Source organism: Stegostoma tigrinum, chromosome 20, assembly GCF_030684315.1.
Source record: "Stegostoma tigrinum isolate sSteTig4 chromosome 20, sSteTig4.hap1, whole genome shotgun sequence".
Taxonomy (NCBI): Eukaryota; Metazoa; Chordata; class Chondrichthyes; order Orectolobiformes; family Stegostomatidae; genus Stegostoma; species Stegostoma tigrinum.
Window position 1 is genome coordinate 42,722,575 of NC_081373.1, and position 14,640 is coordinate 42,737,214.

Sequence of the window (14,640 nt, forward strand, 5' to 3'; positions counted from 1 at the left end):
TCTGTCACACTCCTGACTTGTACCTTGCAGATGGTGGACAGACTTTGAAAGGTCAGGAGGTGGGTTACAAACTGCAAGATTCTGAGTCTCCAGAGCTGTTCTTGGAGACGTTTTATTAAATGACTTGATTAAATTCAGTTTCTTGCCAGTGATCAGTTTCAGGATGTTCATGGTGGAAAATTCAGCGATCGCAATGGGATTGATTGTGAAGGAGCATTGGTTAGATTTTCTCTTATTGGAGAGTCTCATTGCCTGGCACTTGTGTGGCATGAATGTTACTTGCTACTTGTCTGACCAAATGTAGATAGTACCAAATAAAAATTCAACAAACTGTGGATCCTGTAAATCAGAAACAAAAACAGAAATTGCTGGAGAAGCTCGGCAGGCCTGTGAAGAGAAACATTTCAGGTCAGGTGACCCTTCCTCAGAAGGGTCAGATAGTATCTGCCTGTTCGTAAGATGATGTTCCACCTTTGGGGCTGTTGTTCCTTTGGTGAATATTGTTATAATACTTGCTGAACATGGACTACTTAAATCTAAAGAGTCTTGAATGGAGCTGACATTGTGTAATCATCTGCAAACGTTCCCACTCCTGACCTAATGAGGGAGGGGATTCATCATTGATGAAGTAACTGTGGCTGGTAGGGTTTACAGTATCACTCTGAGGAACCCCTTCAGTGACACCCTGGAGCTGAGATGACTGAAATCCAAGAATCACAACCATCTTCCTTTGCGCTAAGTTTACCTCTAACCAGTGGAGAGATTCCCCACTTTTGTTTCCAATTAATTCTAGTTTTCCTGGGGCTGTTTGATGGTGTGCTCTATCAAAAGCAGCCTTGATGTCCAGGCTAGTCAGTCTCACCTCACTTCTAAATTCTGTTCTTTTGTCTGTGATTGAACCAAAGCTGTAACAAGATCAGGAGCTGAGTGGCCTTGGTGGAACTCAAACTGGGTGTCATTGAGTAGGTTATTGCTAAGCTTGATAGCACTGTTGATGACCTCTTCCATCAGTTTATGGATGATCGAGAATATACTGATATGGGGTTAGATTTGTCTTGCTTTTTGCACACAGGACATACATAGGCCATTTCCACATTGTCAGAAAGATACCAGTGGAGTAGCTGAATTGGAACAGATTGGCCAGCAGCGCGTCAAGTTCTGGAGCATAAGTCTCCATTACTGTTGTTGGCATGTTGTCCATAGCTTTTGCAGTATCAAGTGCCTCTAGCTGTTTCTTGATTTCACTTGGAGTAACTTGAATTGGCTGAAGACTACTATGTGCCCATTTGTAGGATGATGGTCCTTATCTGGGGTTGTTGCTCTTGGGGTGAACATTGTTATCATGGCAACTATTGCTGATCCATTTCCAGTGCTGGGGAGTGATGGATCTCTGGCAAGTTCTATATGCTGTTGAGGTGATGAGATTACATTTTTCTGATGCATCGCTGCTGTGAAGGAACAGCTTCTGTATCTTATGCTTGCCGTGGTGTCGATATCTATCTTTAGTTGTTCGTGTTGAGCATGTACAATGAGGTGACAGTTGCTCGATATAGGTCCCATATTGCCAAGTAGGTTGACCTTGTTGAGAGTGTTGAACGTTTGCACAATGACTGGCAGACCATGGCTCAGTGTTGGCAACAATCACTTGGCTGTTTTATCTATGTGAAATTTGGCTTTCTGTCATTTCGTCTTGATTTTATCATTCTTATCTATTGCTAGTTTTGGCTTCAGTAATTTTTCACTATTCATAGAGTAATTTGGATGCACTGTGACATTAATCTTTGGAATGAAACTACTTTTGATATCTTCAGTAGCTATTTTTCCATTCAAAGATTGCCTTGTATAAGCCTGTGTTGGGTTTGATTGATTTCTGTACCATTCCTGTTGGTGATATTCACAGCCACCACTGTTTTAAGTTTGAGGATAATGTGGAGATGTTGCATGGCGTTAACCTTTCCGATCCACAATGAAGCAGTTGAATTCTTCACAGGTAAATTGAGGCCCATTGTCATTCATCACAATGTCTGGAGTGCCATAATGACTGAAATGTGCTTTCAGGCATTCTGTAATCTCCACAGCCTCCTCAAAGTGTAGAAAAAGGTCATTCGGCCCTACAAGTCCGCACCGATTGTCTGAAGAGCATTCCACCCGGATTCACACCCCTACCATATCCCTGTAACCCTGCATTCCCCATGGCTAATCCCCATAGCCTACATATCCCTGGACACTGTGGGCTACTTAGCGTGGCCCAGTCACCTAATGTGCACATCTTTGAACTGTGGGAGGAAACTGGAGAACCTGCGGAAAACCACGCAAACATGGGGACAATGTGCAAACTCCACACAGTTGCCCGAGACTGCATTTGAACTTGGGGCCCTCATGCTATGAGGCCACATGTTAACTACTGAGCCACTGTGCCACCTTATGTTATTTACCAGTCTCCTGTGGGGCACATTGCTGAAGGATTTCTGGAAATCCATGTCAAACACATCCACTGGCTCTCCTTTGTCCAACATGATTGTTGCTGTTCAAACAATCTATTCTTGATTTGTCAGGCATTACTTGCCCTTGATGAAATTGTGCTGACTCAGCCCTGTTTTACCTTGCAATCTCATTCTTAAAAATGGACTCTGCATTCTTACCAACCACTGAGCTCAGGCTGGCTAACTGGCCTGTAGATTCTGATCCCCCCATCTCATCTTAAACAGGAGTGTTAGATTAGCCATTTTCCAGTCCTTCAGGACCCTTTCTGACTCCAATGATGCCTGAAAGATAATCAACAATGCCTGTACGATGTCCTTCAAAACTATGGGGCGTAGTCCATCTGTTGGAGGCTATTTTTCCACCTTCAGACCTTTCATCTTCGTGATGCCCAATCTAAACTCTACCAGTGTGCAGTAAACCTCTGTTGCACGAGGAACAAAGCCCTACCAATCTGTGCTCGAGCACAGTGTAATAAAGGTTTGTTACACCATTAAGATAATATAACTTATCACACCATACTCAGTGTAATAAAGCTCTGTTACACCAGTAACAATCGCTATCAATCTGCTATCTAACACTGGAATAAATTTCTGTTACACAAGCACTAATCCGATCAGTCTGCACCTTAAGACTGTGTAATTAGGCTGTCCTGCACCAATAATAAGCCTCTCAATCCACAGCCCAACACAGTGCAATACAGCTCCATTACACCAGTAATTAAACGCTTTCGATCAACTCTCTACCACCGGATAATAAAGTTCTGGTACACCAGATCAATCTACACTATAACAGTATGATAAAGGACTGTTGCACCACTAATTAAGCCAATCAATCAACACACTAATATGGTGTAATACAGCTCTGTTACATCAGTTAAAACCCTATCAATCTACACTTTAAACAGGGCAATGAAGTTCTCTGGCACCAGTGATAAACCCTATCAATCTACACTCAAAATCAGAACTTTTATTTTCCTTTATTAATTCATGGGATAACAGCATCACTGGCTGGGCAGCATCCATTGCCCATCCCTAATTGCCTAGAGGCAGCCAAGAGTCAACCACACCACCATGGGTCTGGACCCACACACTGGCCAGACTAGCCAGGGATGGCAATCTCCTTCCCCAAAAGACATCAGTGAAGCAGATGGGTTCTTCCCAACAATGGATTCACAGTCATCATGAAATTCTTAAATCCAGCTTTTTTCAAATTCAAGTTCAACCGCTGGCCACAGTGGAATCCGGACCCAGGATGCCATCCAGGTGTCTGGACCAACAGTCCAGCAGCAATACCACTAGGCCATTACCTCCCAGTTACTGGGTACTGAGCATCAGTCGACGTGGATGACAAAAAAAACATTTTCACACAGCTAGTAATAGGGTGTGGAATCCTCTGTCTGGAAATGTGATGGAGGCAGATTCAGTTGAGATATTCAAGAGGGTATTGGATGAAGATTTGTGTAGAAATACTCTCCAAGGTAGAGGGAAAAGGGCAGAAATGGCGTGAAGCCATGATGCCCATTTGGACAACCAACTGGTTTAGCAGGTACAATTAGACCGAATAGCCCCTTTCTGCACCACAATGACTTTTTGACCATCAGAGAAGCTTGGAAGAACGGGAGCTGATTCAGTCGTTTGCACCAGTTATATCAATTTCAAGCCGATCAACTCTCATTCTTTTAAATTCTAATGAATGGGTCAAGGAAATATTCTCTGCATTGCTCCTCTGTAAAGAGACCCAGATAGTCCACTGGCCAGAAAGCTGTTGGAGCAGAATAGATTGAAGTTGTGCATTGTGAGTGTGCAGAAACCTAATGTAGTAGACTCCATGGGAATTTCCAATGGACATCTGGAAGCTTCTGTAAAAGCCCCTTATAACATCGAAAACTTCTGAGAGTTTGGGTTAACAAGTTAGACTCACTTAAGCTCAGTGGTCACCTAGGAAAGTTGGAGCATAAAAATTCACTTTAACTCCTGGGTAAGAATTAAACAGACAAAGACTTCAATCCTAAACTTCCCCTTCCTAACTACGTCTCCGTACCACTTACACCCCTGTCAACCATTCTCCATCCAAACTTCACTTCCCCACCTCCTTCCAGCCTACCCACCTGACTCGATTACACCCCCTCTACTCCATCTCTCATTCCTGCCATGACCTGTTGATCTCCTCCTATCACCAGACACAACAAGCCCCTGAACTGAAATGAAATTTCCAATACACCCACTCCTGCACTATTGGTCTGACCCTCCCCCAGATTTCCCCCAACTGGTGTGAAGTTGCACCTCCGCCCTGGCCAGATAAACCACCCAGCTGCTTCCGAACAGACTCCATGGTCACTGTTACCCGCTCTGGAGTAGATGGCAGACATTCACGTTGGACTGTTTGTACCTCAACAAAGCTGGTACTAAGTTCCTTGCAGCATTTTGTTAAAGCTTTTGGAGAGGTTTAAAGTAAAACAGCAAGGGTTTGGGATTTAGGAGTTAATATTAGAGAGGAGTAAGACAGCTAGCATTAGAATAGAGTTACAGAGTTATACAGCATGGAAACAGATCCTTCAGTCCAGCTTATCCATGCCAACCGGATATTCTGAACTGATCTAATCCTGTTTTTCAGCATTTGACCCACATCTCTGATCTCCAGGTGGCTTTTACTCTTGCAGTTGCAGTCGCCTCCACTAGCAACCCTGTACATGCCCATACCATATATGCACCACCCGCTGTCGAAAAAGTTTCTCCTCACGTCACTTTCAAATCCAGCTCCTCTCACCTCAAACCTATGCCATGGAAAAAGACACCGACCCATTCACTCTATCCATGCTCCCCCACGATTCCATAAACCCCCAGCCTCCAATGCTCCAGGGAAAACAACCCCAGCTCCCTCAGCCTGTCCCCATAGCCCAAACCCACCAATCCAAGCAACATTCCTGCACATCTTCTCTGAACCCTTTCTAGTTTAATATCTTGCTTATAATTAGGGAGAACAGAATTAAACACAGCATTCCAGAAGCAGCCCCAGCAGTGTTCTGTACAGCTGCAACATGATGTCCCAACTGCTATACCCCTATACTCATTGCACTGACCAATGAAAGCAAGTGTACCAAGTGTCTTAGTTAATAGATCTTAGTTTACTTGTTCAAATTAGGTTGTGGTGTTGTAGAAATTTAAGTTTTTAAAATCAGACTTGCTGTGCATTTCTGTGAATGCATGGAAAAGAGTAAATAATTTTGGTGAGCTATAGACATAGATTGCTACGTGGGATTGTGGTGTTCTGGCAGTAAGTAACCTGACTGAAGAAAAGGTAAGACTGGGTGTTAAATATTCCTGGATACAAGGTGTTTAGATAAGGAAGGAAACAGAAGAGCATTGTAATGGCTAGAGGAATGTTTGCCCTTCTGAGGAGTTGGAATTGAGACCCATACTTTTTCTGTTATATATTAATTATCTGGACATTAGCGTGCAAGGACCAGTTTCAATCTTTGCGGACGATCCAAAACTTTTGGAAGTGTTGTAACCAGTGAATAGGGCAGTGTACAACTCCAAAAGGACATTGACACGCACAGAGAGGTGGTAGATGAAGTTTAACACAGAGAAGTGTGAGATGGAAAGCATATATCGATAATCAGTTTGTAAAAAAGGACACTATCCTTTAGAGTGTGCAGGAGCAGAGGGACCTGAGTATATTTGTGCTTAAAAAGTGGCAGGACTGATAGATAGTGATGTAAGTAAAGCATACAGTGTTCTCAGCTTTATTGATAGAGTGCTAGAGTACAGAACAAGTGCAAGGAGATAATATTGAACTGGAAAAGACACTTGCTGGATCTTGGCTGGAGTATTGTGTACGGTTGTGGATGCCACCTTACATGAAAGTGGTGAATGCACTGTGGAGAGTCAGAAGCAGTTTACAAGAACAGTTCCAGGAATGAAAAACATAATTTATGAGGATTGATTGCAGAAAGCGGACTGTTCTCCTTGGAGACAAGAAGACTGAGAATAGATCTGATACAGAGGTTTTCAAAATCACGAGCAGTCTGGATTGAGGACATACAAAAGTTGTACAAAATGATCAGCGGTATAGATATAGTGGACAGCAAGAGATGTTTTCCTAGGGTGGAGGTAGCCATTACGAGGGGGCATAGTTTTAAAATGAGTGGAGGTAGATATAGGGGAGACGTCAGAGGTAGGTGCTTTACTCAGAGAGTGGTAGGGGTGTGGAATGCAATACTGGACGGGGTAGTGGAATTGGCCACATTAGGGGCAACTAAGCAGCTATTAGATAGGCATATGGATGATAGTATACAGTAGGGGTGGAGGTTAGATAGACCTTAGGTTTAGGGTAAAAGTTCAGCACAACATCGTGGGCTGAAGGGCCTGTACTGTGCTGTACTGTTCTATCTTCTATGTTTTAAGTTCTATGTTCTAACAGAAACTATTCCAGCTCATAAAAGGAACACAACATGAGAGAAATTTAAAGTGTTCGATAAGTGAAGCAAGGGTGAAGTGAAGAAAAGCTTTTTCACTTAATGAGCAGTTAGAATGTGGAATGCACTTCCTGGAATGTGCTAGAGGCAGATACAATTGAGGCATTCAGCAGGACGTTTAGAGTTATTCAGCACGGAAATAGATCCTTCGGTCCAACCCATCCATGCTCACCAGATATCCCAAACCGATCTAGTCCCATTTGCCAGCATTTGGCCCCTATTCCTCTAAACTCTTTCTACTCATGTACCCATTCAGATGCCTTTTAAATGTTATAATCATACCTATCTCCACCACTTCCTCTGGCAGCTCATACCGTACACGCGCACCACCTTGTATGTGAAAAGGCTGTCCCTCAAGTCCCTTTTAAATTTTTCCCTCTTATCTTTTTTTAAAACTCCATTCATGCAATGACGGCATCATCGGCTAGGCAGCAGTCATTGCCAATCCCTAATTGCTCAGAGCGCAGTTCAGAGTCAATCACATTGCTGTGGGCTTGGACTCAGATGTAGGCCCGACAAGGTAAGGATGGCAGTTTCCATCCCAAAGGACATTTGGTGAACGAGGTACGTTTTTCAGATAATTGACAATGGATTTATGGTCATCATTAAATTCTTAACTAGAGGTATTTTATTCAATTCAAATTCCACCGTCTGCCATGGAGGGATTCAAACCCAGGTGCTCAGAATGTTATCTGCATCTCTCGCTTAACAGTCCAGTAATAATATGATTAGGCCACTGCCTCCCCTGCTTAATTCTATTCCCATTAGTTTTGGAATCCCATACTGTAGGAAACATATCTTGGCTATTGACCTTATCCAACCCCTAATGATTTCAGGAGCCTCTGTAAGGTCATCCCTCAGCCTATGACATTCCAGAAAAAATGGTACCAATCTATTCAGTCTCTCCCTGTAGCTCAAGCCCTCCAATCCCAGCAACATCCTTGTAAATCTTCTCTGAACAATTTCAGGTTGAACAACACCTTTCCTATGGCAGGGAGACCAGAATTGAACACAGTACAGTAAAAGTAGCCTAAACAATGTCCTACAACATGACATCCCAACTCTTATACTCATTGCATTAACCAAGCATGCCAAACACCATCTTCACCACCCTGTTTACCTGTGACTCCACTTTCAAGGAAGTATGCACCTTCAACCCGAGGGCCCTTTGTTTGGCAGTAGTCCCCAAGTCAATAACGTGCATGGAGAAAATGCAAGAGATGGGCACAAGGTAACATTTAACAAGCTGGAGCAGACATGGTGGGCCAAAATGCCTCGTTCTGCGATGTAGCACTACTGTGATTACTACTTGAGGACCTACGTAATGTAAATTGTGGGATTTATATGATATTTTTGTCATTAAGCAAGAAACTGTTTGTTTTTTCTGTGTATTTGAAGTTAACAACTAACTTGTCAGATTTTTGCTATTGTGGTGATTTCTTAATAGGACAGGTTTTATAGCTTTGCCATAGAGTGGATGAGCTTTGTGCAGTAATGAATGTTTGTTAATGAACAGTAATTTTTCATTAAATCTAAACTGTTGTCTTAAAATCAAACAAATTTAAACTTTTAAAAAGCGATTCCCTTAACTCATCAAACTTTCAATCTAAATAAAACCGAAAGAACTGCACATGATATAAATCGGAAGCAAAAACAAAATCAAACAAAAAGTTGGGAGAAAAGCTCTGCAGGTCTGACAACATTTGTGATGAGAAATCAGTTAACATTTCAAGTCTGTTGAACCTTCCTCAGGACATCCAGCCCCTTTGTTTCTTCTGAATTTCTGATGCAAGTCCTCAAGGGAGAAAAAATTTCTGTCTTCTCCTGCCTGAGGTTGGGTACAACATAGCTTGAACTTTCTAAAATAAAATGATTTCTCAAGTCATAATGTACTTGATGTGTGTCTTGAGCAATTAGCTTTACTGTAAACGCACTCAAGCAAAGTGAAAGGTAGAGAGGTAAAAATCATTGCTGAATCTAGTAACGTACACACACACAGGCTTGTAAAACAGAACAAGTTATAGATTAGGGAGGTGAAGTTGAAAAAAAGTTGAACTCCATAATTAAAAAGAATTTTATGTTTCAAAGACTTTTTTGATGTTCATGAAATTATGATACAGGTATGGCAAATGTAAGCTGGTTGTTCGCCTGGAGACATTGTGTTTTAAAGTGCAGTCAGTCCTTCTCCAAAATGGGTGCTAATACATTTGAAATTTTTCTTGTTTTCCCCAAATCTCTACCTCTGTGATGAATTTCAATTTATAGCAAAGATAGAGACTGAGCTTAACAACAAATATCAGGAGGGAGTGACTATTATTATATTCTGCAGGTCTTCGCGATTTTACTTCCTTTTGAAACCTATGGACAAGCATTATGATCATAAGCGGGAGTTATGATCATGTGATAACTGACTTGGCAAACCTTAGGAATACTCAATTTTAATGAATGTTTGGTCTCCCATTGTCAAAGCTATCAAGATGCTATTGAAACATACAGTGGAATCTTCAGCACTATTTTGCATGATGGGCTTTTGGTAGATCTTACTATGTGGTTGCTTCAGCAGATTGTTTATTGTCCTTGGGTTTTTCTCAGTTCAAACCAAGGTACAACATATTATTAATCCAAAGGCTGTTGCTGAGATTTCTCAAGGGGTGCATTTTGGTTTTCAGAGCTGCTTTTTCATTATTACTGTCTCATTTATTAGGTGATGTATTCACATAGATGCAATATCTTCTGTGATGGTATTGATGAATGGGATTTGGGCTGACTCAGAAACAGCATTCGAAAAATTCATCAATATCCTCAAAAATGGACAATCCTTATTGAACTTTAATCCACAACACACAAGGAATGCATCAATGCCGTAGGTGCCACAATACTTCAATTGGTAAATAGCACACACAAGTTAACAAATTTTTCCAAATTTATTGACACACTTGAACAGACAAAAACACATCATCCCCTAAATATATCTGTGGCAGACTGGTGAGGTTGCAGCTATGATTTTTCATAGAACATACAAAAAGGCGAAACATATTAACCAGCATTTACAACATTTTTTTATTGTATCTTAAGTCTTGAACTTAAATATGGTAAATAACAATTGTTACAAAATGTTCATTACGGTAGTATCTCCTACATTTTACATTCATTTAGTAGCTCCTGAACCAATGCAGCCTTAGAACTAGAAATTCCACATTCATTTGCAAAGAATTGATTACCTCAGAGATTACAAGCTCCCCTGGTTCTCCGTTGACTTTTTCTTTCTTGATTGATAGCTTTAAAATTGCTTTCTTTCCTTCATAGTCCCCTTTCCCTGCTTACTGTCTTCCATTGCAGGCTCCCTCACAATTTACCTCTTCCTCCTCTTTCCCTCCCCATACCTCTTGCAGTGTCCTCCCCCCAATTTGTTTGCGGTCTTCTACTCCCTCCCTCCTCCCTGTTGCAGCCTCTAATATCATGGTCCTTGCAGTCACCTCCTATACCCTTTTGCAGCCTATTCCCCCGTGCCTCTCATATTTTCCTCCTCCCCTCACTACCCTTGTATCTTCCTTCTCCCCCACCATTTGTTCAGTCTCCTCCCTTCTCCCCACTTTCTTGCAGTCCTCACCTTCCTCCAAACCCTTCATGTAACCTTCCATACCCACACCTTCCCTACAGCCCTCTTGTAGCCTCTACCTTGCTTATGCCTCTTTCATCTTCATTGTCTCCCCAACTCCTCTTACATCTTTCTCCTTCCCCACTATGCTTGCATTTACATCCCTTCTTGCCCCTTCCTCTTGCAGCCTTCTACCCCTCCCTACAAACCTTTAATAGCCTTCTCCTTTTCCCACCCCTGTTGGAGGTGCCTCTTCACACCAGAGAGAAAACCACTACCCCAACCCCCCCACCACCCCACCCCCCAGCTTTTGTCCATCTCCCTGGCAAAAGGTAGCTCCAGATCTGTTGACAACTCTTTTACTGCCAGTACTCACTTTGCTAGCTATCATGCTGCTTGGAACATGGGCTGTTTCTTTCATATTTTTGCTGCCATCAGCAGGTGTGGGAGAGAACCAGCTTGTGATTGGAGCAGCCCCAAATGTCATTCTGTCCTCCCAGGCTTGTGCATACGGAGCATAGACCAGTGGCAGCAATGTGAGACAAAAGTACAAATCTGTTGTCCTGCAAGAATTGAATGGCTCATCAGTTGTAACCATGTTGTCATTTGAGTTACTACTTATTAAGAGAAATGCTTATTGCCTGCTTGTACAACTGGTATCAATCTGGCCTCAAATTGTATTGGTGAGTACCCACTTCACAGTGCAGCCCTCTATGTCAAGTTTATGTCAAACTTAAGGAAAGATCACAGCAATTCTTCAACAACCATGACTCATGGTACCTACAGATACTTTACAATCAGGCTATTGGGAAATGTTATTACATACCTCTGGGGCAAGTGGGACTTGAACTGTCACTGTGCCACAACAGCAGAGCTCTATAGCTCTAGTACCTATAAAATGACCATACACAGAAGCAAGGGACAAGTGCAATAAAGATAATTCTACAACCAGGTTAACTGTTAAACGTACCATTGGGATCTTGCAACAGTGCGATATATTTCAAGTGGAGTGGATGGGGAATGTATATTACAACAAACAATTGTTGTATTATGCTCCTTACTGTTTGGCATCGTGGAAATCAATCTACATTTTGACCGTTGCTCCAGATGACTTGGATGTGTTGACTTTAGTCTTCTCATCTGTTTCAGCATCATTCGTGAAATGTGTGTTTCATCGATTTTCCTTTCCTATGTACAATACTTTATAATTCATATATCACTATTTTGTCCAAATAATTGCATAGTGTCTGAGTTGCCTTTTCCACGCATTGCCTAACAGTACTGTTCATAAGAACAGTTGATTTTTCAGTTTGCTTGCCTTATCTTTTCTTCAAGGTGGAAATCTGCCTTTTGGTCATGGACTGAAATCTATAAAGTTATGAGTGAAATCATTGTGCAAATATCAAAGATCAAAAATAACCATAGGCTAACCCCTCCATTTCAGCAGTCATTTTTCCATTATTGCTCCTTTAATTGCACATTAAATTTCAAGTAATTTAGATGTATTTGTGTATAGTTTTACAAATCAACCCTTTTTGTATGCATTGAGAATAACTGCTGCCAAAATCATCTATGTGTATAAAAAATACAAAAAAAATGCCAAATGTATTTTTACTCTGAAACCTACTGTCAGACAATGCTGTTAATTTCAAAATTTTGTCAACAAATGAAATGCAATTACTTTTAAAAAACATTGTTTTATATAATCTTATAACATCTGTTAGGTGGAATTTTCCCTCTTTGTGATGTCGTCCAGTCATGCAATTCATATTTGAAACTTAGATATCAACAGTTAAAAATATTCTAATCATCTTAGCCCCACGTTTCAGCAGTTTTCACAGTCTTGGAAACAGAACACTAATCTGGTAATTTGTATTATTTGCTTTTTGTGAAAATGTTAGAGATTTTGTTTCATCACAAAACTATAGGCAGATTTTCAGATAAAAATAAATGTTATTTATTATTGCTGATTAACTGCATGTTTTTTGCAATTTGAGACCAGTAACCTTGACTTGTATATGATCAGTCATGATGGAATAATTTCTCCAGTAGATGACTACTTCAATTATCAATTAGCTGCTAGTTGAGTTTAAAAAAGTGGCATAAAATTTTGTAAGTTATTAAACAGGGTACTGTCAATATTTCTTGTGATGGCTTGTCACAATTCCCATTTGACTTGTGTCTATTCAATACACCGCACTAAAACAAACTTATAAGAAATAACTACTGTCTTATTATGCCTGACCATTTAGGGATAAGAAAAATGTGCTCTTATTGTGCCTGAGGAGATCCAAAAGAATGAATCACATTCAGACTTTGTATATTTTATTTTCCATTGTATCTTCCAAGTTTTCAAATGAGCTTGAAGTTTTCAGTTGCAGTTGCTGTGATCCATTCCAGAGTTTTGGACTGGCGTAAAAGCTGGGGGTGGTTTGGATACTTACATTGGCTGAAAGAGGGCTTTTTTTTCCCATGTTCACATAATTGGGTTTATATGTAAGGAAATGTGAATGGAAAGTTCTCTAGACTTCAAAGAGTGAACATTTCAATTGCATAATTTGTGTATCATAACAATGGAGAGAGAGCGAACATGAATTTAGTGTGTGATTAGCGAATTGTGTAACCACTACAGTTTGATCAAAACATTCAAAAGAAGAGTTGCTTTGCCAGAAAGCAAGAAATTAAAAAAAATCAAGAATTGTTTATATTCAGGAAAATTTGGCAGCGTCACTGTGCTGTGTGGATTCATAATGGGAAATGCTAGTAAATCTGCAGTAAGATTCACTCTCTTTTGGATATTGAGTCTGTTTTTTTTAAAAATAGGCGCACGAAGACCAGTAAAATGTCCTGAAAGTTGTATATGTACTGAAGAAACTGCTCAGTGTGAGAACAGAAAATCGATTCCTCAGAGTTTTCCCCCAGAAGTAGTTCATTTGTAAGTACCATACCCAGAACAATGTAGTTTTGTTATAACTGAATGTAAAAAGCTTATCACATGTGCTTATGTATCTGTACATGTAATTATCATGCAGTAAATAGAGTGTTTTGGTGTGCAGTTTTATTTGTTTGGAAGAAACATCAAGTACACTGGTAGCTGTTTTCTTTATAAAACAATAGATGCCATTACAGTCAAGAGTTATTTTAAATGAATGAAATAAAATCATTATTATAATTTTCACATTCTGCTTTGTTTGATACAATGTCAAATTTTGTTTTAGGCTAATATGGACCAATAGAGTGAGATTTACTAGTTGCTGACTATCCTAGCTTGTTTTGATTCATGCACGTACATTTTGTTTTCAGATCATTCATGAAGTCTGGTTTCAGTGAAATTCCAGAAAGAAGCTTTGTGAATAAAAGGTCCCTCCAGCTTCTGTGAGATTATTCTTATTTTGCAATTTCTGCTGTTGTTCAGCAATGAATTATTGTGTATTTTGGGAATAAGAATTAATTAACTTGTAACTCATTAGCATTGCTGCAAATTGAGGTAATAGTGTTGAAGCCTGGGGCTAGATTATCTTACTATTGTTAATCAAGTTATTTACAGTCTGCTGATGTTACTAAGCTCATTGCTGCCATTATTGTACAGTTTTGACATAACCGCCTAGATAGATAATGTGAAGTTTGCTGTCACACAGTGAAGTTCTTGTGATTTTCTGGAAATGTCAGAGAAGTGATGTCAGGCAGCAGAGTCCAGTGAATGGTTACTTACTGCCCATTATCTGTGAGGCACTTTCTCTGTGTGAAGGAAAAGAGCACCCAACATCGTTGTGTTTTGGGAGTGGCTGGAGGAGTGTGTGTGTGTGTGTGTGTGTGTGTGTGTGTGTGTGTGTGTGTGTGTGTGTGTGTGTTGGGGGGGGGGTGCGGTTGGAGGTGATGGAAGAGTTTCAGGGAAAAAATGAACAAGTATGGAAATCACAACTTAGGTACAGGAATCAATAATCTAATTATGGAGTAAATGTTAATGTTCCAGAATTCCAGTTGCTGGGGGATAGAACTGGAGCTAATCTTTACAACATTTATTTTGACTCAAAACAAATTGTTGGTCTGTCTATTTCAAAGTGCAGAAAGGAATCTCTAC

General features: G+C 40.5%; 1 protein-coding gene across 4 annotated transcripts in view; it reads left to right on the forward strand.

The window, feature by feature from the left end:
- lgi1b (leucine-rich, glioma inactivated 1b) overlaps positions 1–14,640 on the forward strand; it is a 79,738-nt gene that overhangs the window by 34,341 nt on the left and 30,757 nt on the right. For 2 of the 4 annotated variants that reach the window (XM_059653136.1, XM_048550639.1), the window contains exons 2-3: positions 13,383–13,494; positions 13,863–13,934. In XM_059653136.1, the coding sequence (XP_059509119.1) occupies positions 13,870–13,934 (65 nt within the window). In that variant the 5' untranslated portion in view covers positions 13,383–13,494; positions 13,863–13,869. Of the gene's footprint in view, positions 1–13,044; positions 13,495–13,862; positions 13,935–14,640 lie in introns of those variants that run through there. The other 2 variants (XM_048550636.2, XM_048550637.2) reach the window with 2 other exon arrangements.